A 27884-nucleotide genomic window follows, 5' to 3' on the forward strand; every position below is an offset into this window, starting at 1 on the left:
CAAAAAACCCGGTATTTTAAAACCTTTCGTGTTGTTTTTTTCGTCAATCTGGTTGACGGTCCCTTCCCTTTCGAGTTAACCATGATTTATTTAAGAGTACAGCATTACACGATCATTAAGTATACTGTAACCTAAACAAATAGGGAGATTAACTCTGCCAGAAACTCGGTACGTGGCAAGTAAACATCCTCAGTTTTATCGACTGTTTATCGGATTGACCACATTATTTTTGGTCTCAGGTATGTGGTTGTATTTTTTGATGTTTGAATAACATGTAACAATTAAATTTGTGAGCTACAGTTCCAACGCAGACATGAATGTTTGAGTGATGAAGCTTGCACTTTCGAATATGTAGGTTAACGAACACCAAATCCACCTTAACATTTTGCGATAACGTTAACAGCATTGTACGCGTTTAGAATAAATATATAAAAAGCTGTTATTACAGTGTTAAGTGTTACAAAACTTTCAAACAGACATCAAACTGATAAAGTATACAACCATTTTACACTTTCAACAAAAACTACGGAAGATCGAGAGGCTCATATGTTGCCATGAATTGCGTCCGAAATTAATGTTCTTGGTTTATCTTGCACAATCGTAATTACACAGATTCATGCGTATTTTTCTTCTATGGCAATGACTATTTTGTCAGTATTTGATGCATTGTTGTACATGTGGCAATGATCTTCATCATTTACCAAAATATTGACTAAATAATAAAACTCAAAACTGGACCATGCGATATCTTAGAGATAACTGAAGAGATTTGGTTGAAACATGAGGGGGTTTTCCAGCCATAATGGCCCATTGTGCTTAAAGGAGTCTGCTCAAATTGGGATTTTTTAATCAATAAAAGTGGCAAATTTAGGATAATTTTATCGACAAAAAGGACCAGTTTGGAATTTTTTAGCTCACCTGATTGCTCAGGTGAGCTTTTGTGATCGGTCTTTGTCCGTGGTCTGTCCGTCCGTCGTTCACATTTGGTTTGTAAACACTCTAGAGGCCACATTTCTTGTCCGATCTTCATAAAACTTGGTCAGAAGATTTGTCCCAATGATACCTCGATCGAGTGAAACTAGGTCATGCTGAGTCAAAAACTAGGTCACTAGGTCAAAAAAATAAAAACCTTGTAAACACTGTAGAAGTCACATTTCATGCCCAATCTTCATGTAAATTTGTCAAAATGTTTGTGTTTATGATATGTTGGTTGAGTTCAAAAGTGGTTCCGGTCCGTTGAAAAACATGGCCGCCAGTGGGCGGGGCAGTTTTCCTTATTTGGCTAAAGAGAAACCTTGTAAACACTCTAGAGGCCACATTTTTTGTCCGATCTTCATGAAACTTGGTCAGACGATTTGTCCCAATGATACCTCGATCGAGTTCTAAACTATGTCATGCTGTGTCAGAAACTAGGTCACTAGGCTAAAAAAAGAAAAACCTTGTAAACACTGTAGAAGTACATTTCATGCCCAATCGTCATGTAACTTTGTCAAAATGTTTGTCTTGATGATATGTTGGTTGAGTTCAAAAGTGGTTCCGGTCCGTTGAAAAACATGGCCGCCAGTGGGCGGGGCAGTATTCCTTATTTAGCTATAGAGAAACCTTGTAAACACTCTAGAGGCCACATTTCTAGGTCAAAATCTTACAAAAACCTTGTAAACACATGTAAAATTAGCATTTCTTGCAAATGTTTGCATTGCAAACAACCCATGCAAATGGACAGTACTCAATCAGAATTAATCATATGCTCACACTGCAAAAGTAAACAGAGGAGAACCAATCGTATATGCTCTAGAGTACTGAATGTTCAACTACCGGTAAGCAATGAACAAGGCCTTGTAAAAACAGGTGAGCGAACTAGGGCCATCTTGGCCCTCTTGTTTTATGAACAAATATTGCCACAACAGGTCTTTTCCTGGCCATTTTGGATACAAATCTTTTTAATTATGGTTATATATTTTGTAGGTTGTTTAAAAAATAAAGTTGAGATATAGAGTCTAATAATCATAAGACGTAAGACACTTCTTTTTTTGATATTGGGCATTTTTTCATAATTTCGGTTTGGGATAGGGTCTGTTTACTTTGGGATCGGGTCCGTTTTACGGCCTTTTTACACAGCAGAAAAAAACCTTAACATGGACCTGTTTCTGAACAATTTTAATTATTCATCTTTTTATTTATTTTATTTATTTATTTATTCTTAGTGGAGGGGGATGGGGGTATCGACCTACACTCAGAAATTTTTTATTGAAAAATACGTCTAACTTGGTCAGCCAGTACCATATATACATATTTAAATAATGTCTCACACGCTATAACGTATCGAGGTGAATTACAAGTAATGTGTTAAAGTACAATGGTTAAGTTGATACAGTACTTTCTCTCAATTTTTATTAGGATTTGATATATTATTCTAAAGATTTGTAAATTTATAGCAATATGTTTTTTTAAACGGTAAGATATTTTTAGTCCCGTGAACAAAATTTATTAAACACACCTGAAGAAGTAACATGATGATTATGCACATCAGTTATTTATACATTGAACACGTAAAAGAAACAATGGATCTATTCGCAAAGAGCTAGGGTACTTCACCCGGATTCCTTGTATCTCAAAACTGTCTCTTCTGCTTGCTGTCTCTTTAGCAAAACCAAAGGACCCCATTGGAAATAAGTGCTTGCACTTTCATGGGTTATCCTTGACTGCAAGGTCAAAAGAAATACTACTATAATCCTGTTTCTATCCCTTTTTGTACTAGTCAATGTTCTGGTAAATACAGAGACACCCAACGTGTTTATATAGTAATTAATCATTTTATAGACAGGCATTTCGTGTTTGGTGTTCTTTCTGACAAGTTGTAAACCTTTGCCAGCATATCATCTTTGTTCTCCAGACATTTGTATCTGCTTGATATTTAATATCATTAAACAAAGTTGATTTTTAAAAAGTGCACTTTTCAGTGGTGGATGCTGTTTGATTTTGAATAATGTGTGCGATTACACAAGAGCTGTTTATCACAGTTGGATTATTTTGAATTGCTAAAATAACTGTATAAGTTTGAACACATGCACAATCTGTTTGATTAAAAATTCAAATGGATTCATACATATGGCGTTTCAGTTTGCGGAAGTGTGTGATTGAAACATTCACATGGAATTTATATACGTATGGGCATTTTAAGTTTTGTTTGTTAGTGTATAATTAAAAAATATAATGGAGTCAACAGAATATTGGTGAATCTATATTTGAAAAAGTATGCAATTTAAAATTTAAATGGTGCTTGTGCCAGATTTCCCACATAAACAATGTCTTAGCTAAGAGTAAATTGATATCGTAGAATCGATTTTGGGAGAGGTTATCTTGCTGGCTTGTTCTGCAGTCAGTTATCAGTTAAGTATGTGTAGTTTGGAAGTTGATTTTATATTTGAACAAGCCTGAAATGTTTGCCTTTCCGAGGTCTGATAAAGCTGTGTCAATAAAGATTTTTCAACTCTTCTTATCTCCTATAGTATAGGGCACATTGCACGCCGCATTTAGCGGCCTTTTTTGTGGAGTTCTATATCTTTTGAAATACGTTCAAAAGTAGGTGATTTTGGTGGAAATTGTTCTTTTAAATGGACATAAACACGTTTTATAAAATATTTACTTATGTGGTGATGTTTACTAAAATTCAGAATATTTGGGCATATCATTCGAGGTTTGTTTTTAATTGAGGTAGTAATTCACCTGAGCGTCGGCGTCAGCGTCGGCGTCTGCGTCGGCGTCTGCGTCGGCGTCCGGTTGATTTTTGTGTTTAGGTCCACTTTTCTCATAAAGTATCATAACTATTGCATTTAAACATGTCGCACTTACTTACTATCATGAAGGGACTGGGTTAGCAAAGTAAGATAACTCTGACTGGCATTTTGACAGAATTATGTGCCCTTTGAAAATTTGGTTAAGTTTTGTGATTAAGGCCACTTTATTCCAAAAGTAACAAAGCTATTGCTTTCATACTTGCAACACTTAATAACTATCATAAGGGGAATGTGCAGGCAAAGTTATATAACTCTGGCATTTTGAAAGAATTATTGCCCCTTTTATACTTTTTATCTCTATATTATCATGATATTATCTTTAATAAATAAAACATCGCATGGAATAATGCTGAATGGATGATTGAATGTAAGAACTGAAGTGTAAACAAGATGAAGTCCATTAAAAGGTTTACCATTTGACGCTATTTCACGAAATAGGTCATTACAACGTATTAGTCTGGCAAAATGCCTTAATATATGTTATAAATTTTCTGACTGTCAATCTTTCTGTCTGTTGTTACAATGACTGGAAAACAACATTTGTGATCCAGATATCAACTTTGAACATATGGTTTAAACAACGATGATCCATTGTATGCATGATAGTTAAGTTTACATGTTCCCCTACACAACAAGCAGCAGCTATATAGAGAATTTGTACTGCCGAAGACTTTATTTGGTTATGATTGAATAACTCCTTATTAGAAAACTATAAATAGCTGATTCATTCACATGGACAACAAATGTTAAGCATTTAATTAGAAACACAAAACAAATCGGAGACACCAACACGTGGTTTGGTATAAATTGTAAAATATAACTTAAGAACACTTACCTGAATTTCTCACAAGTGAAGAATTTGAACCAATAGTAATTCATAAAATACCATCACCTGCTTCTGCAACTTCTCTACTGCAACCCAAAGAAAAATGCTAGGGCCATGATGCTTTGAAGCTATATTGACATTGCGATACTAGAGAAATTAGCTGGGAGATTTATTTAAGTTTGCACAGTTTTGATATATAAGACAGAATTCGAAACAAATATGTACAGTATATTATAAATAATACCCGAAACTGAAATAGGCTTTTAAGTTTGTATAATGGTAGAAAATAAAAATAAAAATTCACAAAACAAATATAAGGGAAACAAATTACCCTCAGAGTATGGCGAATTTCTACATCAGCGGAACAATTTTATCAAACCTTGTACAGGACAACCATACGATATAACACAATCAATTCAAATCCTCTTGGGCTGTGCGTTTTCAATGCAAGTTTTAAAGTTGTATCGCTATGTTTATAATACAATTAGCCCAGCTGTTTGGTAGCAATGTTTATTGACGGATGAACTTGATTTCAACAACCGTGGTAGAGGTTCGCACAAACAACTATTCTTCCAAAAAGGTTGTCTCTATAAACATGTAAGAAAAAGGTCAATTTCAGTCACAACTAAATTTGTGTATGGACAATAATTCTGTTAGCGGCTTTGGTACATGCTAATACAATGTACAGCTTTGCTAATTTTAACTCATGTTTGCACTTATCAATGCAGGAGGAGAATCCGTTAAAAAAAATGGACAAACAGGCACTATGTTTTAACAAAAAACTGTCTTATTAAGTGGTTAAACGGGTGAGCGTTGTTTGGTCATCTTGATTTTCTTTGTTTATATAAACTATTCTAATTTATTTCACTGTTCTACTGCAGTTATGTACAACATGGAGACAGCCTGGCAACACTCTGACTCGTTTTTGTTAACCAATTTAGCAATGCTCGAGAAACAGCTACTTTGTGATGTCACATTGGTAGGAAAGCATTCCACTGACCCGATCAAGTGTCACAAATTTATCCTCGTCAGTCGTAGCTCAGTTTTCGAGGCCATGTTATGTGGACCACTTGCAGAAACAAATGACGTCATCAATATATCGGATATTGAGGAATCAATCCTGAAATCATTTGTTAGGTATATATTTACATACTTTTTCAATTGTGTATTTGTTTAGAGTTCATATAGCTACTCGAGATTGTATACAGGCCTTTTCCGCCCTATGCCACGGGTCCGAGTTTGGGCCCCATTCCCAATGCTAATCTGGTTGTGATTTTTTTCCAATTGAAACAAAAATTCCCAATTCAAACTTCCAACGATTGCAACTTTGATTTTTTCGGCCGCTAAAAATGCGCAAAAAAAAGTTTCCTTAATCTGCCAGGCCTTTTCCGCCCTATGCCACGGGTCCGAAAATGGGCCCTATTCCAATGCCAATCTGGTTGTTTTTTTCCCAATTGAAAAAAAAATCCCAATTCCAACTTCCAACGATTGCAAAGTTGATTTTTTTCGACCGCTAAAAATGTGCAAAATAACGTTTCCTTAATCTGCAAACTAAACATTGGGTATTTTGAATACTGACACTGTGTTTGTTTATATTTTATTATCATACATGAAGGCATGGTTAATGCACACATTATCACAAATGTTCATAATATTTTGCAATATTTTAATGATAATATGGTTACAAAATAGTTGTTATTTATCAGTTAACGGCTTCTTTGAAATATAAGAAACACTATTTACATGCGATTATTTTTTCCCAATTGAGCCAGTTTTGCGATTAATTATGCTCCCCGAAAATTTTGGGGGGCATATATTTGCCAGTTTGGGGTTCCTTATTTCCTTACTTCCTTCCTTCCGTCACACTTTTGTTACAGTTTCTCATAGCGCCTTCAATATTTTACATCTATATATTTTATATTCCCTTACATATTTGGCATGCTGGTACCGTGCATGGACCTCTACCTTTTGATGATTTTTGAGGTCACTGGGGTCAAGGTCACCGAGGGTAATAATAGATTTTTCCGTCACAATTTTATTACAGTTGATCATAGCACCTTCAATGTTTTTCCGATCTCTTACATATTTGGCATGTAGGTACCTTTCATAGTCCTCTACCTTAAGATGAGGTTTGAGGTCACTGGGGTCAAGGTTAAGGTTACCGAGGTTAAAGATAGATTGTTCTGTCACAATTGTGTTACAGTTTCTCATAACGCCTTCAATATTTTACCGATCTCTTACATATTTGACATGTAGGTACCTTGCATGGACCTCTAACTTTTGATGAAGTTTGAGGCCACTGGGGTCAAGGTCAAGGTTACCGAGGCTAATAATAGATTTTTCTGTCACAATTTTGTTACAGTTTCTCATAACGTCTTCAATATTTTACCGTTCTCTTATATATTTGACATGTAGGTACCTTGTATGGACCTCTACCTTTTGATGAGGTTTGAGGTCACTTGGGTCAAGGTCAAGGTCACCGAGGCAAATAATAGATTCTTTTATGTGGTTATTAACATATCGATTGACAAAGCGCATCATCGGGGAGCATCCATCAGTTTCACTGATATTCCTGTTTTTTTCCCAAGATGGCATTTTTCACGACGCGAAATTCCCAAAATTCTAGTGTGGCGTTTTCCCAATATGGAGCGGAAAAAGCCTGGTATATTTTACCAACGGAAAGGTAAATTAATGCAAATGCTGCATCTCGACAATACCTAAATATTAACATATACCTACATGTACATGGTAATTTATTGTTTTGGTGTTATGTATGAATGTTAAATGGTAATGTCTCAATTGAATGAATCAGTACAATTCAAATTGTAACAAAGACTTTTTTATGCCCCCGGTAGGGTGGCATATTTGAACTGTCAGTCAGTCTGTCTGTCAGTCTGTGCGTCCGTCCGAAAACTTTAAAATTGGCCATAACTTTTGCAATATTGAAGCTAGCAACTTGATATTTGGCATGCATGTGAAGTTTCATGGAGCTGCATATTTTGAGCGGTGAAAGCCTGAGTGAAGGGTCAATGTCATCCTTCAAAGTCAAAGGTCAAAAACAAAATCCAAGGGAAGTTACAAGCTTTAAAGGGATATAATTTCTATTTGATATCATTTGGCTGGTACAGATCATTTTCACAAGGGAAGTATTATTTGTTAAAGGGATATAATCATTAAAAAATGTATTTCAAAGCGGCGCAGTAGGGGCATTGTGTTTCTGACCAACACAGCTCTTGTTTAATTAAACGTAACGTATTTTTGCTTATTGTTTAAACAATTGTCTCACTTAAGAAACCTATCAGTACACAAAATAAACTTTCAATTGTAGATACCTATACAGTAACTGTGTTGAGATCACTGCTGAGACAGTCCTACATCTTATGTATGCGGCGAAAAAGTACGATGTGCTGGGGTTACAAACAAAATGTAGATCGTTCTTGGATATTGAAATGAGTGCTATAAACGTATGCACTGTCTTGGATCAAGCCATTGCGTTTGATAATATGGATTTTCAAAAAATATGTTTGAAACTTATAATGAGACAATCGAAAGACGTTTTGGAAACAGAATCATTTGTCGAAATATCAAGGTCAGCACTCAAGGCAATTTTAATGTGTGACAATTTTGGGACCAGCGAATGCGAACTATTCAATGGATGTATACGATGGGCAAGACACGCCTGTAAGTCCTCTAGTCGCAGTGAGACCGATTCTGATATACGAGACGTACTGGGAAAAGAATTGATAGATTTGATTAGATTTCCCGCTATGTCTGGAAATGAATTTGCCGAGAATGTAGCGGGAACAAGCTTGCTGTGTCAGTCGGATATCATCGATGTTTTCCGTTCCATTATTACACAGAAAACTGTTTCGTTATTCAAGAGCGAGCCTCGTATTAGTCTTACTATGGAATGTCTTTTTATACGATGTGAAACATTTGTAAATGACCGTGGAGGTGGTTTTTCTTTTGGTGTTAGCCCTCAAATCAATGTTAAGGGAAACAACTTTAGTTTTCTGTATCAGATGATTGCGCTCTTAGTGGGGTCGCTATGTGCTTACCTGTACACGATGGTTCTACAAAAGCTACAATTGAAATATTTGAAGACGGTTTGAAGGTCCACAAGACAACAGTAACCCTGAATTTCAATGGGAATAATTACGAAGTCATTAAAATAACAAAAAACATTCCTTTAGTTAAGGGCAAACTATATACGATAAAGGTACTAAACAGTGGTCAAATTGTATTCCGTTGCAATGAATTTGAGGAAGAAGTAAAACATAATGGTGTGACTTTATTTGTTGCACCTGAGAGTCAATTGTCCCTTGTGATACCCGCACTGGAGTTAGTTATTGATCGAATCGAAGTTTTAAAAAGTAGTTAAATAACTGCTGCTTCGACTTAACTGGGCAGCACATATTGGTATTAAAATGTATCAATTATAGTTAAAACTATTAAACTTTGCATGGATGTTTTTCTATCTTGAATTTGGGGCAGTCAATGATTTGCCAATTAAGAAACTGGCTGTCATATAACCCCAGATACGGTACAAAACAAGTTTTCAGGTTCATTTTATAATTCTAACTGTTCTAATATATTTCAATAAGTGGCATTGTAGTGATATAATCATGCAAGGTTATCTCATACAATTTTGAATTATATCTTGTTAAATAACTAGTTGCCTGCTTAGAACGTTTATTGCAGGTTTGAATAATTGTGACTTTCTATGTCCAGTGTACTGCTAGACGTATTCCATGCTGAACAATTGACGGCAAGTCGATGTGTTATATATAAATATATAATCTCTGCATAATACACAATTCATTTGTAATAAAGTGTGTTTTGTAATTTTTCATGTATATTGTTACACACAAGTCATGCAATTTCTATAAATAAATATCATTAAAATATCATGAATACTTTTCAGACACTTGTATGCAGCTTTTGTCGATAATGTATTGTAATGTATTGCCTATTGTTTATAGTTTGGATAGATGTTGTTTTGTTGGTTCATTTGTTATGTTGAGCTCTTTTCAGTTGTATGGATTAAATATGTATTATTAATTGTAATTTCATGTATCCTGCCAAGTATATGCTATTGATAGTTGATTTATAATATGTTCTGACTTCATGTTTACTGCTTAGTGTATTCCGTGCTTTTAGACTGAATCATGTGTTGTTAATTACTTATACTATTATGTTTTGTTCAAGTCATGCAGTTTTAATTGATAGTGTTTTGATATCACGTATTCCGTTTTATTTATGTCATGTTGGTTGGGTTGATAATGTGTTGACATGGTATGTCTTCTGCTAAGCATATTGCTTTAAGTTTTGAATTAAACAATGTTGTTAACGTGCAGTTTTAATCGGTACTGAATTCATATTGTATATAACTTTGCATATACTATAAAAAATTGAACAAGTTTTGCAACATGTGTAATCGGTTTAAATACATACATTTGAAGTCGGTGTGATTTTAGAATATTGATGCAATTTCAGATATCCAAACAGATATAACAAATTTGTGTGGGGTACTGCGCAGGGTTTTATTTGGCTGATCGAATAGCTATTAATAACGTAAGATTATGTGGTCTCATAATGTATCTCCTGACCAGACTGCGAGATGCGCAGACTGGCGTAAAACTACGCTGGCCGCATATGGCATAATACATATTTTCGAAAAAAGTGGTTTTTACATTTTTTTTATTTTTTTTAATCAATGGATATCTAAGCACAGTTCTTTTCGATAGAAAATACAAGTCAAACTTTGTAATTTATCATCATCATATTGAAGGCAATACTGTGTTATCTACGATTATCGAAAGTCCATTATGTCTTTCCCGGACCGAGTTCGGAGTCAATATACAAAGTTTGCCATCGATGCGAAAAGCTGGTTTTAATAGTAATATAAGCAATATTTAAACATTTATGACTCAAAATAATTTCGTAAATGATCAAAGCAAACCATTTGGTTGTTTTCTATTTAGTTTAAGCGAATATGGTTAAATTATGCCAGATTGTCAGTTTTTTTTCCATAAACAGTGTATTACTTATCATTATGAAATTGTACTGAAATGGAATTTATCTGCATATACAAATAAAACATTTTTTTTAAATATTGTTTTGTTTCAAATCATGAAATTATGGTTCTGCATGTCTTTGTGTATTTCAGAAATCATTTAAAGGTCCCGCTGCGTCTTTGCGAATACATATATTTGCTAAAATGCCACTGTGACTTTCAAGGAGAGCTTTCTTACGCGATCTAAATGTAATACGCAGTGGACTATGCTGTTGATGCAAAAATGTTATATTAAGTATGATATACTCTTTCTCTGCGCAAATGCGGATTGAGTGTGATTTGGTGAATAATAGTACCCTGCACACCGATTTTTACCACTATTAGCCTTAGTTATTTTCGCGAACAACAAGACCCCGGCAACCCATATTCAACATGAATCCATTGGACGACAACAACAGAATGGAATGACTAGAACGTTTAAGTACGAATACAACATTTGTAAAACTACTTTACGCCATTAAAATAATATCTTTCACTTTGTTCAGCTTTTTTAAAAGAACTTTTACCAGCTGAAAGCAATTTTCGATAAATCACGACTTTAATCATTTTATTTCGTTATTTATTCGATAGATAACAATATATCTGGTGTTATGTGTGTTTGGTGTGTGTTTTACTGACGAATATGCATATGATACAGATCCATTACAACAATTTCCCATATTTGTTATAAATGATACTAGAACTCAATTGTTATTAGTTGAAACTGTAATTGGAAAGTGGAACTCTCATGAACCTTTCATCGAATATGTAACACGAGTGACACACTAAAGTGAATATATCACACTTGAGACATATTCGTCACAAATGCCACTCAAAACAAACGAATATTGTACATTAAATGTTATCTATTCGTGCGGAATTGGCAGGGCCGGATTAAGCTGCTTTGGGGCCCAAGGCTGCACATGTTACGCTATCCCTTTCATCTGGTCCCCTTCTGTATATTGACAATCATACTTGACACTACAACTACAAGGATAAAATTTGTACATAGTTGACAGCTACATAGGGGAGTTGAGAAGGGGCAATTGTGTGGGAGAGGGGAGATAAGGGGTTGCGAGAATCCAAAAAAGGAAAAGTTTAGAACGGAACTGTATGTCTTAGTTGCGCACGTGTTATTGTCAATTACGGGTGGGAAGGGAATAAGAAAAGAGAGTATATGAACAAAGGGAGTGTAGTTAAAAAGCGATAGAAATATTAGAAAAAATATGTATATGTAATCTGTTATTCGTGTCGGTGGTGCGAGTTTTAGAATATTCAGAGATAGTGAGATATCCTTGTGGCTCGTGTCAGTAATCCGATAAGTCAGTGAAATACCCTATAGTTTAGTGTGGTAATATGTCCGTTGACTTATGAGGGAACGGTACGTGAACAAAATTGTGTAGGTTAGAGACATAAGGTAAATTCAGCTTAAAAACCGCGACACGGTGTTAACAACATAAGGAATCCAATTATTGGTTCTGATACTATTGGATATACATAAGAGGCCCGATAACACTAAGAAGCAATGTTGTGCTGCATATCTTAAGAGGCCCCCACTGGTGCATCCAGAAAGCATAGTAAATCAAAGTGAACTTAACGGTCCAGATGTCGTCATTACCATACGGGGAAGTCGTATAATAAACAGAAAAAAATAATGATTTTAAATGGATATACAACACAGAAAGACAGAATCCCGTCCACTCGGACAACTCTGGACTGGGAGGCACCTCTGCACGTCTGGTTCAGGGTCCCTCGCCAGGATCCGTGGTCCGAGTTGGCGAAATCATGGTGGTGTACCAGGCGTGGGACAACGAAAACAATACCGCAACTTGTGAGATTCAGTTTACTGTAAAACGTGAGTGGTTTAGTTATCGAATTGATATTAACACTCAAACGGAAAATTTACAATAACTTAAATTTGCAGAATTAAACCTTTTCTTATTCCAAGTTTCATTTGAGAAAATTCATTTGTCCTTGGCTATATTAAAATGTCATTTCAGAGATCACGTGCACTAATTTATTTCCACGACCTCTCACGACGGTCTCATGTCCCAATGGAGTGAACTACGGGTCAAAATGTATATTCTCATGTCGAGAAGGGGCAGCTTTGAAAGGCCCTGAGGAGGTGTATTGCGAGGCATTTGGTTCCGATAACGTCATGTATGGACGATGAACATTTGGGTCATCACAACCATTCTGTCAACGTACGTACGGTGTCTTCAATTGCGTTACCCGAACATGTTAAGGCAAACATAAAAAAGAGGATTGCGGGCTCGATTGTGGGTCGCTGTTATGGTTTGTGATTGTTGTGTTGTGATTGGTCACAAATTATAGGAACAGCAATTATCCTCCATGCATATATATCACGAATGGTAGTGTTCAACGTATTGTATAGTATTTGTATTGGATCTCCAGCTAGCTTGAGACAGGTGTAATTAGTGCACTGCCTTAACATGACTGAAATATATCAACAATTACTACATAGTTATGACTGAGATGCCTGTATGTCGGTTTCAGGTGAGGAGAGATGTATCCGTCCGAGTCCTCCTATACACGGGGCACTTTCGTGCGACACGTGGGCGGGTGGAGCATATTGCGTGTTAATGTGTCAGCAAGGATATGTGGTTCAGGATTCTGGATTCAACCCAATGCTGACATGCAGTGACACAAAGGGAGATTTCTCTGGACTTAATGGAGACGGAAAATTGCCACAATGTACAGGTGTGTACTTTTTATTTCCCCCTTAACTCAAGAAGTTTCCTTCCGAAGATGTTTTGGAGCTTCAGTTTCAATAGATTATGTGTTGCATTGTCGTTTTAAACATGTTTATACTATTTGTTAATATTATTGTACGCTACTAGTCTAAATGCAATAACTCTGCTAGTTTTCCGTATATTTTTGTAACCGTTACATATGTGCTGACGCTTTTCCTTTGTTTAGAATGGGATTCCGAGAATTCTTTTATCAATTACAAGCTTGAAGAGTACTACTATTTTGATGGCGAGTGTTGGGCTGCAAAAGAACGTATTAAAATAAACTTCATAGCCGCCTTACAAGCCAGTTTAGGAAATGTATGCTCGGCCACAAATTGCAGTGTTTCTTCCGTAGAGGCATGTATGCATTTTTAAAGAGCCCATTGGCTTTAAATAAAAAGTTCAGCTAGCAATGTGTACAGATCCAGATAACGTATTCTATCACCTCGTTGCATTGTACGAGTCTATACATGTGTATCTGAGATCGTTAAATATCTGCAAAATATTATTATAAGTACGGCACAAAGTTCACATTCTTAGAGTGTTGTCTTATAAGATAAATTCCTAATTCATGTGTTACATGCCTTCACATTCTATTTTTTTATGCAAATCAACGATACATACACAATGAACACGACTATTAAACAGAAGTTAACTACAGGTAGACTGTTTCAACGAAACTGTCCATACGAGAGAACGTCGATCAGAACGAAGCACAATGTCGGTATCGGTTGTCTTAACTGTCGCGACAGAAGGTAAGAACAAAATTTCACCGGCCGAAGCAATAATGATGCAGGAGCGGATATACCAGACACGTGCAGAAAGCAACGTCAGTCTCGACATGGGTGGAGGGATGACTCTGAAACTAACCTCGATTCAAGTCTCCAATCCCAGCATCACATGTCCACTTGGCTCATATGCGGATAGGTTCACGCTTAGTTGTGGTAAGTACAAGTCGTTAACAAATGTTATGATTTGAAGTAAAACACTATGGGCAAACATTCAATGACGATATCCAATTTTGCAAACTTATAGAACATCATTAAGCTAGTTAAAGCACTCTTGACATATTAATAGTAGTGTAGCTGTATGTTTTTCCGTTTGTTTCCTTCTTGCTATATATGATATCTCATTTTTTAGACTTCCAAATGCTGTTGATTCGTAACATCAAAATTGACCGTCTAACAACACGTTTGTTTTATTATGAGAATTTCATTTAAATGCACTGCTTCTTCATAACATAAATTATATATACATTAAAACGTGTACTTATTAATCTAGAGAGACGTACAGATCAATACTATTAACACTATAATTGTGGTAGCACAAAACATGAGCAATGTTTTGCTTATACAATCACTATCTTCTTATATATAAAAGGTTAATATTTGAAACCAAACTCACCATTTCGAAACATTTTTAGTTATATGCTCAAAGGGAACATACCATGATGTGGGCGATAACGAATGCAGATCATGTCCGAGAGGTCAGTACCAACCCATATCCGGGCAGATAGAATGCCTTGAGTGTCCAGCCGGTACTAGCACGCCAGAGGTTGCATCAATCGACGCAAATCAATGCGTTGGTAAGGCAACTTTACCATAACGACCAATAAGTGTTTTCTTTAAAACAATAACAAATAACGAAATGATTATGTGAAGCAATTGAGACAATCATTGAATGAAGTTTTCTTTTTGATTGCATTATAAAAAAGAGACATGTCAACCTGGATATGTTTCGGAAACCGGAACCATTCCTTGCTCCCCGTGTGATATGGGTTCCTATTCTGCGGGATACGGACAAACACAATGCAGCTCGTGCACTGGATCAAAGACAACACGAGCGAATATAGCTGCAACATCAACGGATGAGTGTTATGGTATTATAATAGACGTTAATCATAAATCAAATGCTACCGATAACATAAAGTACTTTTGATTCTTGAACAATATTTGATACAAAATAGTGAATTATATTATTTATTTTCGAATAATGTTTTTTGTTCCGTTTCTCGTGAAAAGTGATTGGTAAGGAAAAGTCAAACTGAGAAAATAAAACATAATTGTCGGCTTTAACACGGACGCGACAAGCGTATCATGCTATTTTGTTTTTATTGTAACACAGGTTGCGCAATATGTATATGCTTTTGTTTAATATTCGAATAAATAACGAGACGTATATCACGTGAGAAAATATTAACAAATAAATTAAAATATCAAGAAGACAAGAATACTAATTTAACAATTTTGAAGTTATCTATAGGTTTGAATTTTCCCCAAAACTTATCAGTAGTTGTCACATGTCTAGGGATATAAGTTATTTCCAACAGTTTTCTCACTAATTTGCATAATTTTGTCATGTATTTCATATAGTTATGAGGTTATCCAAACGTTTTAACAGACGCGATTTTGAATGCATAATAAAGAATAAACAGCACCGGCGACTCTTTATTTGTATTTTATTTGAATATCAGCAAAGGATGACCCTAGCAAACTATCATCATTATAAATTGCTACTAGTAACAAACACGCTTATTAAATCGACGTAATAGTTATTTTTTCCTGCAATTACTATGATAACTTCCAGATTTCGACCTTGAGTTTTCCAGTGATAAATATTCTTACGGGAACGCCTCTGTGGTGTTCACGCCCACCTCCAACATAACGAGCCTCTACCTGTCCCTCTGGATGAAGTGTAGCAACTGTGACCGCATAATGGTTATCACTGACGCGAACGAAAAACCCGTGCTTAGCCTTGGAACTAGTAAAGGTTTCATTAACGTAACACTTTGTGGGTATGTATCTTACACATGTTTTGAGCACCGATTACGTTCGCATTAAACATTTGTGTAATTATCATACTCACTTTGAAGTTTGGTCATCAGGTTTTACGTACATACATGTCGTACCTGATTGATATTCTTGTCGTGTACTATGCATTTTTTTTCAACAGGTTCAATTTGTCCTTTCCTGTGTATGGCATTTTGGATAACCCTCGATGGCACCACATTTCCTTACAAGTAAAAGATAACAATATTATCATCTTTGTTGACGGCGGCACTGAGATTAAATCCTCACAAGCTTGTGCCTATGAGACGGTATTGACCTCTGGAGATTACAAACTGTTGATAGGAGGTAATTCCCGAGAAGTTCTGACCGCATAACTTATTTTAATGATAATGTGACTTTCGGTGGATGATTCCAGTTGATTGAATTTTGGTAGTGTACGATTTAGTTAACAAGACCCTCATTAATTTATGCCCATCAATCAAATGTGTCGTTAAAGAAAACGAGGGTGGTGCAGTGGATGAATGTAGGGTTCGCGAACCGAAATTTACTGGTTCAAGATGAGCTTGTTTTTGTGGGTGTTTTCAAAAATATTATTATTTTTGACTGTTTATTTTTAATTCTTTTTTAATATGTTTATAACTAATTTAAGCCTTAAATACAGTATTTAAGTATATTATCAATAAAATTTACAAAATACAGTATAAGCACTAACTATTTGCCTAAGTGATTCAAATTCGAACCTGGTATTAACAATTTTATTTATGCTAAAAGATGTCAATGTCAATACATATTTTAATTCATGATTAAACACAAAAAGCTGGGCTCTTAATATACAAATTATAATGGATTGTAAACGAAAATGCCAAATGTTCGTTTCGAACTAAACTACATGCATACAGCCACCTTGTGGCTATGTGCAATTACCATATGACTATCGGTAAAGAACGAATTGCGTCCGTTCTATGCATGATTATATTCAGGTGTCGTCATATAATCAATATCACTAATGCACGATATATATTATCTTGATTCAGAATCGGGAACGGATGTTATCGGAGTATTCGTTAAGGACAGATTAAATAGATCGTATTATACACATAAAGTCGCTTTACTATATGGTTATAAATTAACCGTACACGACATATAATGGATATTGATTCAGAGCGAAAAACTAACAATGTTTGGCATAACTTTGTAAAACAAATTAGTGTATAGAAGTGTTATTATTCGTTTCTTTTTCACATTTCATTTATACATGTTACACTATACATGTATTTGTCATTTATATGAAACTATTTAAATAATTTTCAAACAAGGAGACACGTATGTCGGAAGTGTGACGTCATTGAATCTTTGGGACGTAAGTTTCAATGATTCTGAAATACTTACTTTGCCAAGATGCGTGAACGATCAACGAGGTAATATGATTGCTTGGAGACAGTTTCAGAAGCTGCGTCCAAATGCGATGGTAAGTTTTAAAATTGTTTATATAGATAGTATACACTGGGGATGAACAACAATTATCACGAATCCATGACATATCTGATATTTTGTTATTTTTATGATATACTTTTAGTTAAGTGTGTCAAAGTCACGTTGAGATTATTAAATGTGAAGATTGATATTCGTGTGTTTCCACTCAATTTTGTGTGTTTGGTTTAATTGGGCGTTCATTTACTTTTAAATGACATTATCGAAATATTCGATATTTAATGATAGATAATGCTGAACACATGTAGTCATGTAGTCAGATTACACAAATATTAGCGTTGGACCTTTTTTCAGCGGTTTAAAACCGACTATTTCATTTTAAGGGAAACAAGTTTCAATGCATGAACTACACATGTATGCAAAAATCCTTGGCATGAAACATATTTTTCCAGACAATCCGCGAAATGCCTTCTCTATTATGTAAAGGACAGAATAAAAACTATTTCGCAAAAGAAGTAAACACAGAAAGCCACTTTTGATAAGCAGCTTTACTTGATGGATAGTGCTGATATGTTTTACAGTCTCCCGCATAATGAAATATTTACGTCCCACAAAAGATTCGTAATCTTGAATATGACATGTTAGAAAGATTGTTTAATGTATATTTCAATTGTTTAGCTCAATTTGACCTGTTGTGTTCACCATATGTCCGGCGTTGTGCGGTGTGATGCGTGCGGTTTACGTTTTTTACGACGTGTTGCGTCAATTTCAATATAACCAGAATGTTTATCTGGAGAATAACTTGCCCAAGCTCGAAATGGGTCAATTTCGTTCAGAGATCGATGCATATAACACCTTTAGCTCACCTTTAAAGACGTAACCGTATATTTACTGTTGTCATTAGTAACAATACCAGCGATATACGAACACACACGACTTTCAGTGTCCTAGTTTTATGAGGACCACGTAGGCATATTAGTTACATAGACAATTAAAAGAAACATACAACAATACCAGAAATTGGCATAGGTAGGGTCATTGATATATCAGACCAATTAGGCATTAATAGACCATTTGATATAGTGATTTAGCTTTATGTGTTGTATCAAAATCTAGATCTTTAAAATGATTAATTGTCTATGGTTGTATCTATAGGTCGAATTAATGGTCCGGATTGTTGGTTATTAAGTGCTTTAAACGGCGTCCTTGATACATTGAAACTGCCGTATTATCTTGAATATTCAATAATGGTTATATGTGTTACGGGATTTTTTTTAAACCTGACTTATAAAATGATACCATGCCAGGATAATCGGCGTTTACCCGCGATCTTTCCCAAGCATCGTAATAACATATTTGAATGAGAATATAATACATAAGTTGATAGTTTAAATACGTATGAAAGACACAAAGTCATTCAAACTCCAATACAACCTCTTTGCGACACAACCTTTGCATTTATCCAAGCAATGTTTTAAGGACACATTTATTTAAGCATTTTTTACGAATCTTGACTAAACCATCATTTCTGAATTGTAAAGACATGCTTATAGTAATTTATTAGAATAACAGAGAAGTTACATGTTGCAGAATATATTCGATGAATTAGGCAACAGTTATTATGAGGAATACTAGATTTATTTGCCTTTGATGGGTACATGATTATTTGTCTTATTTTTAAGCTGTATTAAACATTAATCTGGTATTGTATGAACCGATCATTTTCGCACACAAATCGGTTTTTATTTTGTGAACAAACACAATAAACGGCTATAATTTGCAAAAAAATAAATGTTCAGTAGACCCTTAATAAAAAATATGTTTAGTTGGGTGTGGGCACACACTTCATTTTAAATCGAAATTCTTCATTATATATATATATATATATATATATATATATATATATATATATATATATATATATATATATATATATATATATATATATCTCGTTTTGAGTAATTCGAGTACTTTTTGCACATCGCTTTAAATAAATGATTGCACATTGTCTTGGTCTGCTTTTATCTCTTTATATTGTTCAATTTAAAAAATAACGGTTAATTATAATAATAATAACTGTGCGGTATTGAATAAAGGTTTAAAGTGATAGTCGAATATACATTGCAGATATTGACAACTGTGCAAGCACTCCTTGCGAGAATGAAGGCACATGCCTAGATGGGAAAGACATGTTTAAATGCTCTAGCAAGAAGGCTTACACGGGAGACATGTGCGACGTGAATATCGACGATTGCGTTGGGCACTCATGCCAAAATGGCGCTACGTGCATAGATGGAGAAGAATCGTACACTTGTGTATGCAGTTTTGAATTCACTGGAGCGTTTTGCGAGACAATTATAGGTACTTTGAAATACAGTGCTCACAGTAAAACATCACCTCTTTTTACAATAAATCGGTTTTGTTGTCGGTGATATCTGCAGTATTATATATTTTCTAGTATTGTTTTCGCAGATTTAAAGAGTGTTACATGTATATGCAACACTAATATACTAGCAAATCAACTTAACTCGGGTAGTCTAAATGAGCATGCTATTTCTGGCAGTTGATGGCGGTTGGACTTCCTTGGGTATTTGGGGACCGTGCTCAGTCACGTGCGACTCTGGACATCAGGTCCGTGTTCGGGAGTGCTCCGACCCGGAACCAAAGAACGGCGGGGCGAATTGTACAGGGGACGCAACGGATTTGCAGATTTGCCAATTAACGGACGCATGTGTGTACGGTAAGTATAACCGGTAACACATCCATAAGAAATTGTGTTGAATTTTTTGGGAAACAATTATAAAAGTGCATCGATATATTGCTTTATTATGTTTGCAGACGATCTGGTAAATAGGATTGCTTATGTAAATATTTCCTACTGTTGCATTTTACGATCCAATGTAAAAGTTAGTAGCTGTTTGCCGCTTATAGAGTGCGACAAGGATCCACCAAATCCTGAACGCGGGTCCATAAACTGCTCTTGGGTGATGGGAACCATTCGACAGTGCTACCCTTTCTGTGACGACGGATATGCTTTTGACTCGGACCTGTTTCTAGATAACATAATGTGCGGCCCGGACACCGGGTATGTGTGGAACATTCGCAGCGACGAGAACCCAGACTCAAAGATCGGTACCTGCACCGGTAAGATGGTAATGTTTACCTCTTGCATCGACACAATTCTACAAGGCAATCTTTAGTTTAAATACTGGTTCGTTGAAGACATAAATGTAAAAATATATTTAAGTGATCTAGATTATTATCTACATTTTGTAGATTTGTAACGCAAAAACCGTCGCTTCACTAGTATTGTATTATATCCATACAAAACAAAGTTTTTCTTCAAATACATTCAAAGAGATCAAACTCGCCGAAGGCAATACAATGAAATACGCGGGTACATACGAAGACCTCACACCAGACGTGGCAGCAATTTCCCATACCAATGTTCAGGCGGTCATAAGGTCCACAGTTCAGACTCAATTAGATGAGTTACAGTGCGTCCAGAACGGAAGCTGTAGTGTTTCTTCGCTGAAGGTGACAAATACAGCGACGACCAGTAGACATACACGGAGTAATACTCCACATGTTGGATTTCTTGTTGAATTGTCATGTACACCATCTAAAGGTTGGTTTTGAAAAAACGTGTTTCACAGCTCGACATATATTTAATATACGACTTTTCGCGATACAATATTTATTGTTGTAATACGAGAGTCGGATTGTTGTCTTCGTTTTCGTACATATATCATACACATTATTTAATTTATTATGAATGAATGTCAAAAAGAACATAATATTTCATTATTTAAACTATTGTATTTCAAATGTGATAAAAAGTATTTCTCTTAAGTTATTAAAAAAATCCCCACCTTTTTAAATGTTTGATGTCGAATAATACGATATTCATAACACTTGTACTAAATGCTACTAAACTAACGCTTTCTTGAAACGAGTCAACATGTAAAATAATATGACATAAGTTTTAATCGGTATAATTTTCTTAAATACAACTGGCTGTTTCGTTTTTGCCATATTATTTAATGAAATGATTACTCTTGCAATGTCATTTGAAAAAAGAATCACTCCATCAATTGCATTATTAAGATCCCAGCTGGTGCTATGATATCCTTGAGGAGACTTACTACACGCTGCAGCGTCGCGTCAACGAGACCCGGTTTTCTATTAAGGTGGACGAAACACTTTATGATATCGGACCGAACGGGACTCAGGTAGAGGGCGAGGTTGATTGTCCGCCAGGAACCGTAGAAATGGACTACTTCTGTGGTAATTTTAAGTGAAACACAAACACTCATGTAGTTAAAAAGTAATAGGGTGTTTATTTTACAAAGACATTGCAATTCTTGTAAAATATATGGTAACATTTTCTTGTGTTGACGATAACACAATTTCCGGTAAACACAAATTCCTGCACAAGTTGCTGCACATGCTTGGTGGACGTCACGTGCCATTTAATTTCAATAAACAGAGTTCATTCAACTGATAACCGTATTGTAGTGGAAAAAATATGATGATTTTCTAATTGAACGTTGATACAATATGGCTCGCTTTTACAGATTCATTTCTTAAGTGTATTTTGGTAATTGTGCACAAGTATGTTTTTGTGATCCGTTCGAATATTGAGGATTCACCTAACGCTATAAACTGATCAGAGATTTGCAATTCTAAAATTCATAGTCTGATCGTAACTTTGCAGATGTTTCAAACTTGTATAAACATTCCTGTTTAAATTGTTATACAAAAGTTCTATATTAAACCTGAAAAAGTGCTTAACGTTGTTGAGATGCATAACAGAGTTGAGTGTAACCGTCGAAAATACGCTAGATTTTTTGCAGAACAAGCGCAGTAAGTGATCTACATTTTTTGTTCAAATTCAAACAAACTTGAATGTCCTTAACCAAATTAAGGTTATATCTTTACTTTAAAAGACCAGTAAACATGCGTGTTTGAGTCGTCTTGAACAAGACATACATTTACATTTACAGTAAGGTATTGGCTTAGACAAAACGTACAGGGTAACGTTCACACAATGATTGAATATTAATGTATGTTCGTGAACTGATTGAACATGGGATCCTTACTTAAAATGCAAACATGACAAAATTAAAGAGAGTTTTACACAGTATAGATGGTATACATTAATTGTTTTATACCCTATTCATTCCAAAAACCCAACTGTAATGGATTGGAAAATTTGCCCTGAAAATAAGAAGGCTGTCATTTTATAATTGATCTAAATGAGGACTTTAATACTCTTGATATTTGAAAAACTTGTGTACCGAATGTCCAGCTCCAATGTCGTGGGGTTGTTATCGGTACCATTTAGGAATTGCCTGATTAAATTGCCTCTATACATTTGCGGATGACCAAACGTCGCGCGAATCAATAAGGTATATGATTTAAAAGGAATGTTTACCAGTGTAGTTACGAAACTATAAAAAATCAAAGTACTGGCAGTACTGGTGTGACGATGCTTTTGAAGAGGATGGATATAAAACATCAATTAAAGTTTATCTATATAACCAAAATTGTGTATGTTGATACGAACATTTGGGTACGATAAAAAATTTGGGTACAACATTTTGGGTACGAAAAATAATTTGGTACGATGGTACGAAAAAAATTTGCGTACGAAACATTTTTGGTACGAAAAAAAGTTTAGGGGTACGGGGAAGTAGTACCCGTGGGTAACTTCACCCATTGAGCGAAACTGGGAGGCCGGTCACATTCTTGTTCATTAAGTATGGCAATACCTTCATGATGATTCTCGAAAGTAGGTATAAGCACATAGCCGGACCATGTGAGCTCAATCGTATGAGCACTTGACTATCCGAGTTCGCCCACGAACATATGGATTAACTAATAGCGAAATGACCTTTTACATGTTTATGCTGAAATCTAACAATCGAACGAAATATCAAACATGGTATGTACACTTAGGTGGTTGTGTAATTTCTGTTAGAATATCGTATTCAATATGTAAATTTTAAATGATTGTGCCCGCACTTGAGTTTGTTGCCTTGTTTGAGTCAATACGCGCCTAGGCTGCACCCAGTGTGTGTATTTGTGTTTTTCCAAGGTAATGAGTTACCTCCGCGCTGAGGCTGCATAATGTTGGGACCCGGAGTGTGTCCAGCACTCCTACCTAATAAGACTAGATTGACGACAGTTGGGGCGAATTTAGAATGATAGCTGCAATTTCCAGCTATTTGTTTTGTACTGAAATACTTTGTAATTTTTTATATGGTCAAATGCTGCGGGGGGGGATGCGATTATCCGGAAAAAAACACCTGTCCGGAATGGTGACCACAAAACAGACAAAATATAACATTGCGCCGGGAGCGGGAATCGAACCGGTGTCGTAAAGGTGAAAAAGCAAACGTCCTTACCACTGCGCTAGCGGGACGGACAATTACGCAAAGAAATGTTGTTTTATCTATATATATCATAGCAGTGCAGCGTTTACAATTTGCAGGTTCGAAATTGTTCGCATTCTTTAGTTTTGTGATCACGTAAAAAGTTAATTTTACATGTTTTTATTCGCAATTTATTTACTATATCGAGAACAAATATCAAACAAAAAAGAGAAAATATATAGTTGTTCATTGGTCCATAAAAATAAAATGGATGTAAAATTACTAATTTGAAATTAACGTTCTGATACACTTATTGAATCTGTTTCCCCAGGATATGTTTTTCTATTAATATTTACCTTTATCAACACGAACGACAACTCTGCTTGGAGAATGTTATCAATGAAAATCAACGAGCAATCTCCTACGCAGTGGCGAATGCCAAGGGAAGTAACTGAAAAATCGAGTTATCTCAATCGGACTGGCTCGGTCTTTTACAAAGGTTGCTATTGTGAAGAATTTTTTTACTGGTTATCAAACCTTGGACGATGCTGTTCCAGCATCGTCAAAAATCTGTTTGTATCTGCATATTCATTTTATGATGTACTAAGGTTAATGGTGACAGGACATGATTGTATTCAGATCATTTTAAATCAAATAAAATAAATAAGTAGTCCATATTCACGCAAGGAAGACGTATATGTGCAATGATTTCCCCAACAATTATCAATATCTCATAGATAAGCATGAAATGTTTGTATTACAGTACAATGCGGCCCAGGCAGTTACCCGGTAGACTATTTCTGTGAACGCTGTCCACGTGGTACCTACAAAGAGGACTTTACGAGCCCAGAATGTACACCATGTCCATCGGGCTTGACTACAGAAGGACTTCAAAGCATACATCCTTCTATGTGTAATGGTACATATATGTATTGCTGTATACATTTATACATATTGACCGCACTTACTGTTTTGTTTAAATGTGTATACAAATAAAATCAATAAATAACAAATGTTCCACGATTTACAACCAACCATCCGACTAAATGCAAATTAGCTACTATTTTGTTATTTAAATGAGCTTGATTTCCAAAGCCATAATTTAATTTTTAATTTTCTAAACAAATACAACAAATTAACTTTCACAAGCACCGTCTAAATGTTATTAAAGCATGTGGTCGACTTATGTTGAACAGTTAATCTTCTATACCCTGTATGTGGTAGCTTGTACTGACTAAGAAGTAAACCCGCATGTTAATATTTATATTTGGCACACAACGTGTATTGCATTAAATTTAAGGTACAATGTAGTGTACAATGCATGTCGTTAAAACAAAAGAGTTCTCTGCCTAATCAATGTCATGACATGCATAAGAAATTGTCTCGCTTAATTCCTTCAAATGATAATCTTGTGGCCACACTAATACATCGATGTTTGATATAACATGCTACTGGCCAACAAGAAGGAATATTTTATGATTAAGGCTTTACTGTAAAATCTTCTGAACATCAATATCAAGTAGTCAGCCCCATTTAATATTGATGCGTATTCACATACGTTTGTAACCCAAACTAAAACATATTTATTTTCTCTTTGAGTACAGTTAGCTGTAAATAAGTGTAGTGCCTTTGAATTGAATTTGAGAACAATCATGACGACGTGCACAGTTCACTGAAATGTGAACATTTTAAATTTGCAAAGATAATGTTCGAACAACATTAATAATTCATATCAACTTCCTATAAACCGTGTCATTTTTTTCCTCAGTTTTAACCACAACGTCAGCTGAGAGTGTTAACAAGTTAGACGGTAACAGAGCCGATTCAAACAGTACGTACAATAGTTAATATGTGTTTTATATGTACATCTACGTTCGCGCATGAGTACAGGAGCTCTTGAGTGCGACATTCGAGTACGTTTTAAGAATTAAAATGTTGACAATTTTCTTAGATGCTGTGCCCAAAACAATACAATATTATATACTAGCAATATATTAACTGGTGAAACATACTGAACATATACTGAACATATCGAGTGATATATACTAGCATTGTAATGGCTGAAGCAATACGCTCTTAAAATGCTGTAACTATAAAAAAAACATTTATCTTTAAAGAAAATGCATTTTCATGTTTGTTCAACATACTTCTTGTTTATTTTTAAAGCACGTGTACATTTATTCGTTTAGGTCGTAGTTTTAAATAGAAAAAAAGTACTATTTATTCACACTTATTTATTTAAAAAATATCAAATGTGAGTAAATAGAGCTGTTTTGTAATAATGACAAAACTGGCACATTGTGTTTTCTTTTAGCATTAACGATTGCCATCTCAGCGGTTGTTTCTGCGGTTGCTGCTATTGGTGTCGTTGTTGCAATGCGGTGCTACAAGAAAACAAGGTACGCGTTCAACCGTATATGGAAGTTGCTATAAATAACAATGATAACAGTGGAATAGAATATCTTGAGTTTGTGTAATCACTTCTTTTACACTCGCGACTTAATTATGAAACTATTGGAGGGTAAATTCTCGATTAAATTAACTCATAGAAAATCAAACTATCAGCACAGTATTACTTCGTATACTTACCTATGCATAACAAATCACGTGACAAGCATTTTGGATGTTAATATACCATTTCCGGACATAATTCGTTCTATTACTACGATTACTGCTACTATTACTTATACAACTGCATATTATCACTACGCTATGACGTTTGATGTTGGTGAAATTCACGCAACACCACAGATATTTATTGATACTTATGTTTAAGTGTCGTTATGAAAATTTAGTTATAATTTAAAATCGCATACTGTCAACTTATCAAAGACTTTTATGCCCACCTCCCCCTTCTTTCAGAAAACACTCGCGGACTGCGCCGAAACATAGTTGGGCGAGTATGAACATGGTCTATCCAAATTTATCTGCATCGATAGAGAAGTTCAACATCATTCCTCGGAAAGCAGAACAGGCGAAAATCCGCTATATCCGAGATGATTTGTTCGTTTGCAATGCTCCTCCACCCGTAACTGAATTTCCAAGGAAATGTGATAGCATGCGTTGATACAATAACAGCGACGATACAATACAATCACTATCCATTGCAACGCTTTTGCTGACTTTTTTAAAATCTATTTTATTATGGTTTGTCATCGCTGTTTCCTAAATTATTAGTCGTCCATACTATGAGAACATCACGTTCATTACAGAAAGTGCGCAAATAAACACAAACTGAATATCGACGATTTAAGTGAAGACATATTGTAAGCTTTTACCACCCTTGCTAACCCCAGACCAAAGGTAGTATTTTGCGTGGACTGGTAAATAGTAAAGGTTTGCAGTAAATCCGATATCTTGAAGATATATATTTTATTAAATAAATGAAAAAAAGGTAAAATCATAGTTCAAACACAATTGTCAGACTTGAAATGTGAGCTTTATCCTTGTTATATGTAACCATGTAGATAGATGTGAATATTATAAATTTGTCCGTTGCATTTATGTTGATATATATGTGATAGACATATGCGTGTTACTAAATTCCTCTGATGTTACCATATTTCAATTGCTCAAAGGATAAAGTGTATAATATGTGTGTATGTGTGCTGATGCTCATATTAGTAAATGGTGTTCATTTGAGTGATATTTCTTATTTCGTCTGCCATTTATTACATGCATTTCCATCACCTTCAACATATAAAAATTGAAATCACAGTTGGTAACCCCAAACGCGTGTTTTTATCCCCACGCTTTTTAAAAAGCGTGGGGTTATTGTGGTTATCTCCGCCGTCTGTCTGTCTGTCCGTCCGTCCTGGCCACTATCTCCTCCTACACTATAAGCACTAGAACCTTG

The 27884-nt window shown here is 35.2% G+C and overlaps 2 protein-coding genes across 7 annotated transcripts; both read left to right on the plus strand.

Annotated features, from left to right (window-relative positions):
• Positions 1–133: 133 nt before the first annotated feature.
• Positions 134–27670, plus strand: LOC127836821 (neurogenic locus notch homolog protein 1-like). 3 transcript variants are annotated; one of them, XR_008028938.1, is made up of 13 exons: positions 134–239; positions 12360–12533; positions 12679–12882; positions 13196–13399; positions 13619–13792; positions 14097–14375; positions 14855–15016; positions 15146–15310; positions 16018–16225; positions 16384–16565; positions 17537–17688; positions 25797–25859; positions 26343–26427. XR_008028938.1 is itself a non-coding variant. In XM_052363424.1 (12 exons), exons 4-12 carry the CDS (start codon positions 13282–13284, stop codon positions 19827–19829), a joined length of 1491 nt encoding a protein of 496 aa, XP_052219384.1. In that variant the 5' UTR covers positions 134–239; positions 12360–12533; positions 12679–12882; positions 13196–13281; the 3' UTR covers positions 19830–19962. The 3 variants fall into 3 exon arrangements, 2 of the variants coding, with proteins under 2 accessions (XP_052219384.1, XP_052219383.1); XM_052363424.1 differs by lacking the exons at positions 25797–25859; positions 26343–26427 and adding an exon at positions 19779–19962; XM_052363423.1 differs by lacking the exons at positions 134–239; positions 12360–12533; positions 12679–12882; ... (5 more) ...; positions 16018–16225; positions 16384–16565 and adding exons at positions 19779–20012; positions 20215–20391; positions 20583–20795; ... (2 more) ...; positions 24792–24947; positions 26891–27670 and having other exon boundaries at positions 16922–17688.
• LOC127836822 (BTB/POZ domain-containing protein 2-like) lies at positions 145–10736 on the plus strand. 4 transcript variants are annotated; one of them, XM_052363429.1, is made up of 3 exons: positions 145–168; positions 5505–5760; positions 7952–10736. In XM_052363429.1, exons 2-3 carry the CDS (start codon positions 5507–5509, stop codon positions 8733–8735), a joined length of 1038 nt encoding a protein of 345 aa, XP_052219389.1. In that variant the 5' UTR covers positions 145–168; positions 5505–5506; the 3' UTR covers positions 8736–10736. The 4 variants fall into 4 exon arrangements, with proteins under 4 accessions (XP_052219389.1, XP_052219386.1, XP_052219385.1 ...); XM_052363426.1 differs by lacking the exon at positions 145–168 and adding an exon at positions 2941–3165; XM_052363425.1 differs by lacking the exon at positions 145–168 and adding an exon at positions 3504–3582.
• Positions 27671–27884: the final 214 nt, after the last annotated feature.

This window comes from Dreissena polymorpha, chromosome 7 (genome assembly GCF_020536995.1).
Source record: "Dreissena polymorpha isolate Duluth1 chromosome 7, UMN_Dpol_1.0, whole genome shotgun sequence".
NCBI classification, from domain to species: domain Eukaryota; kingdom Metazoa; phylum Mollusca; class Bivalvia; order Myida; family Dreissenidae; genus Dreissena; species Dreissena polymorpha.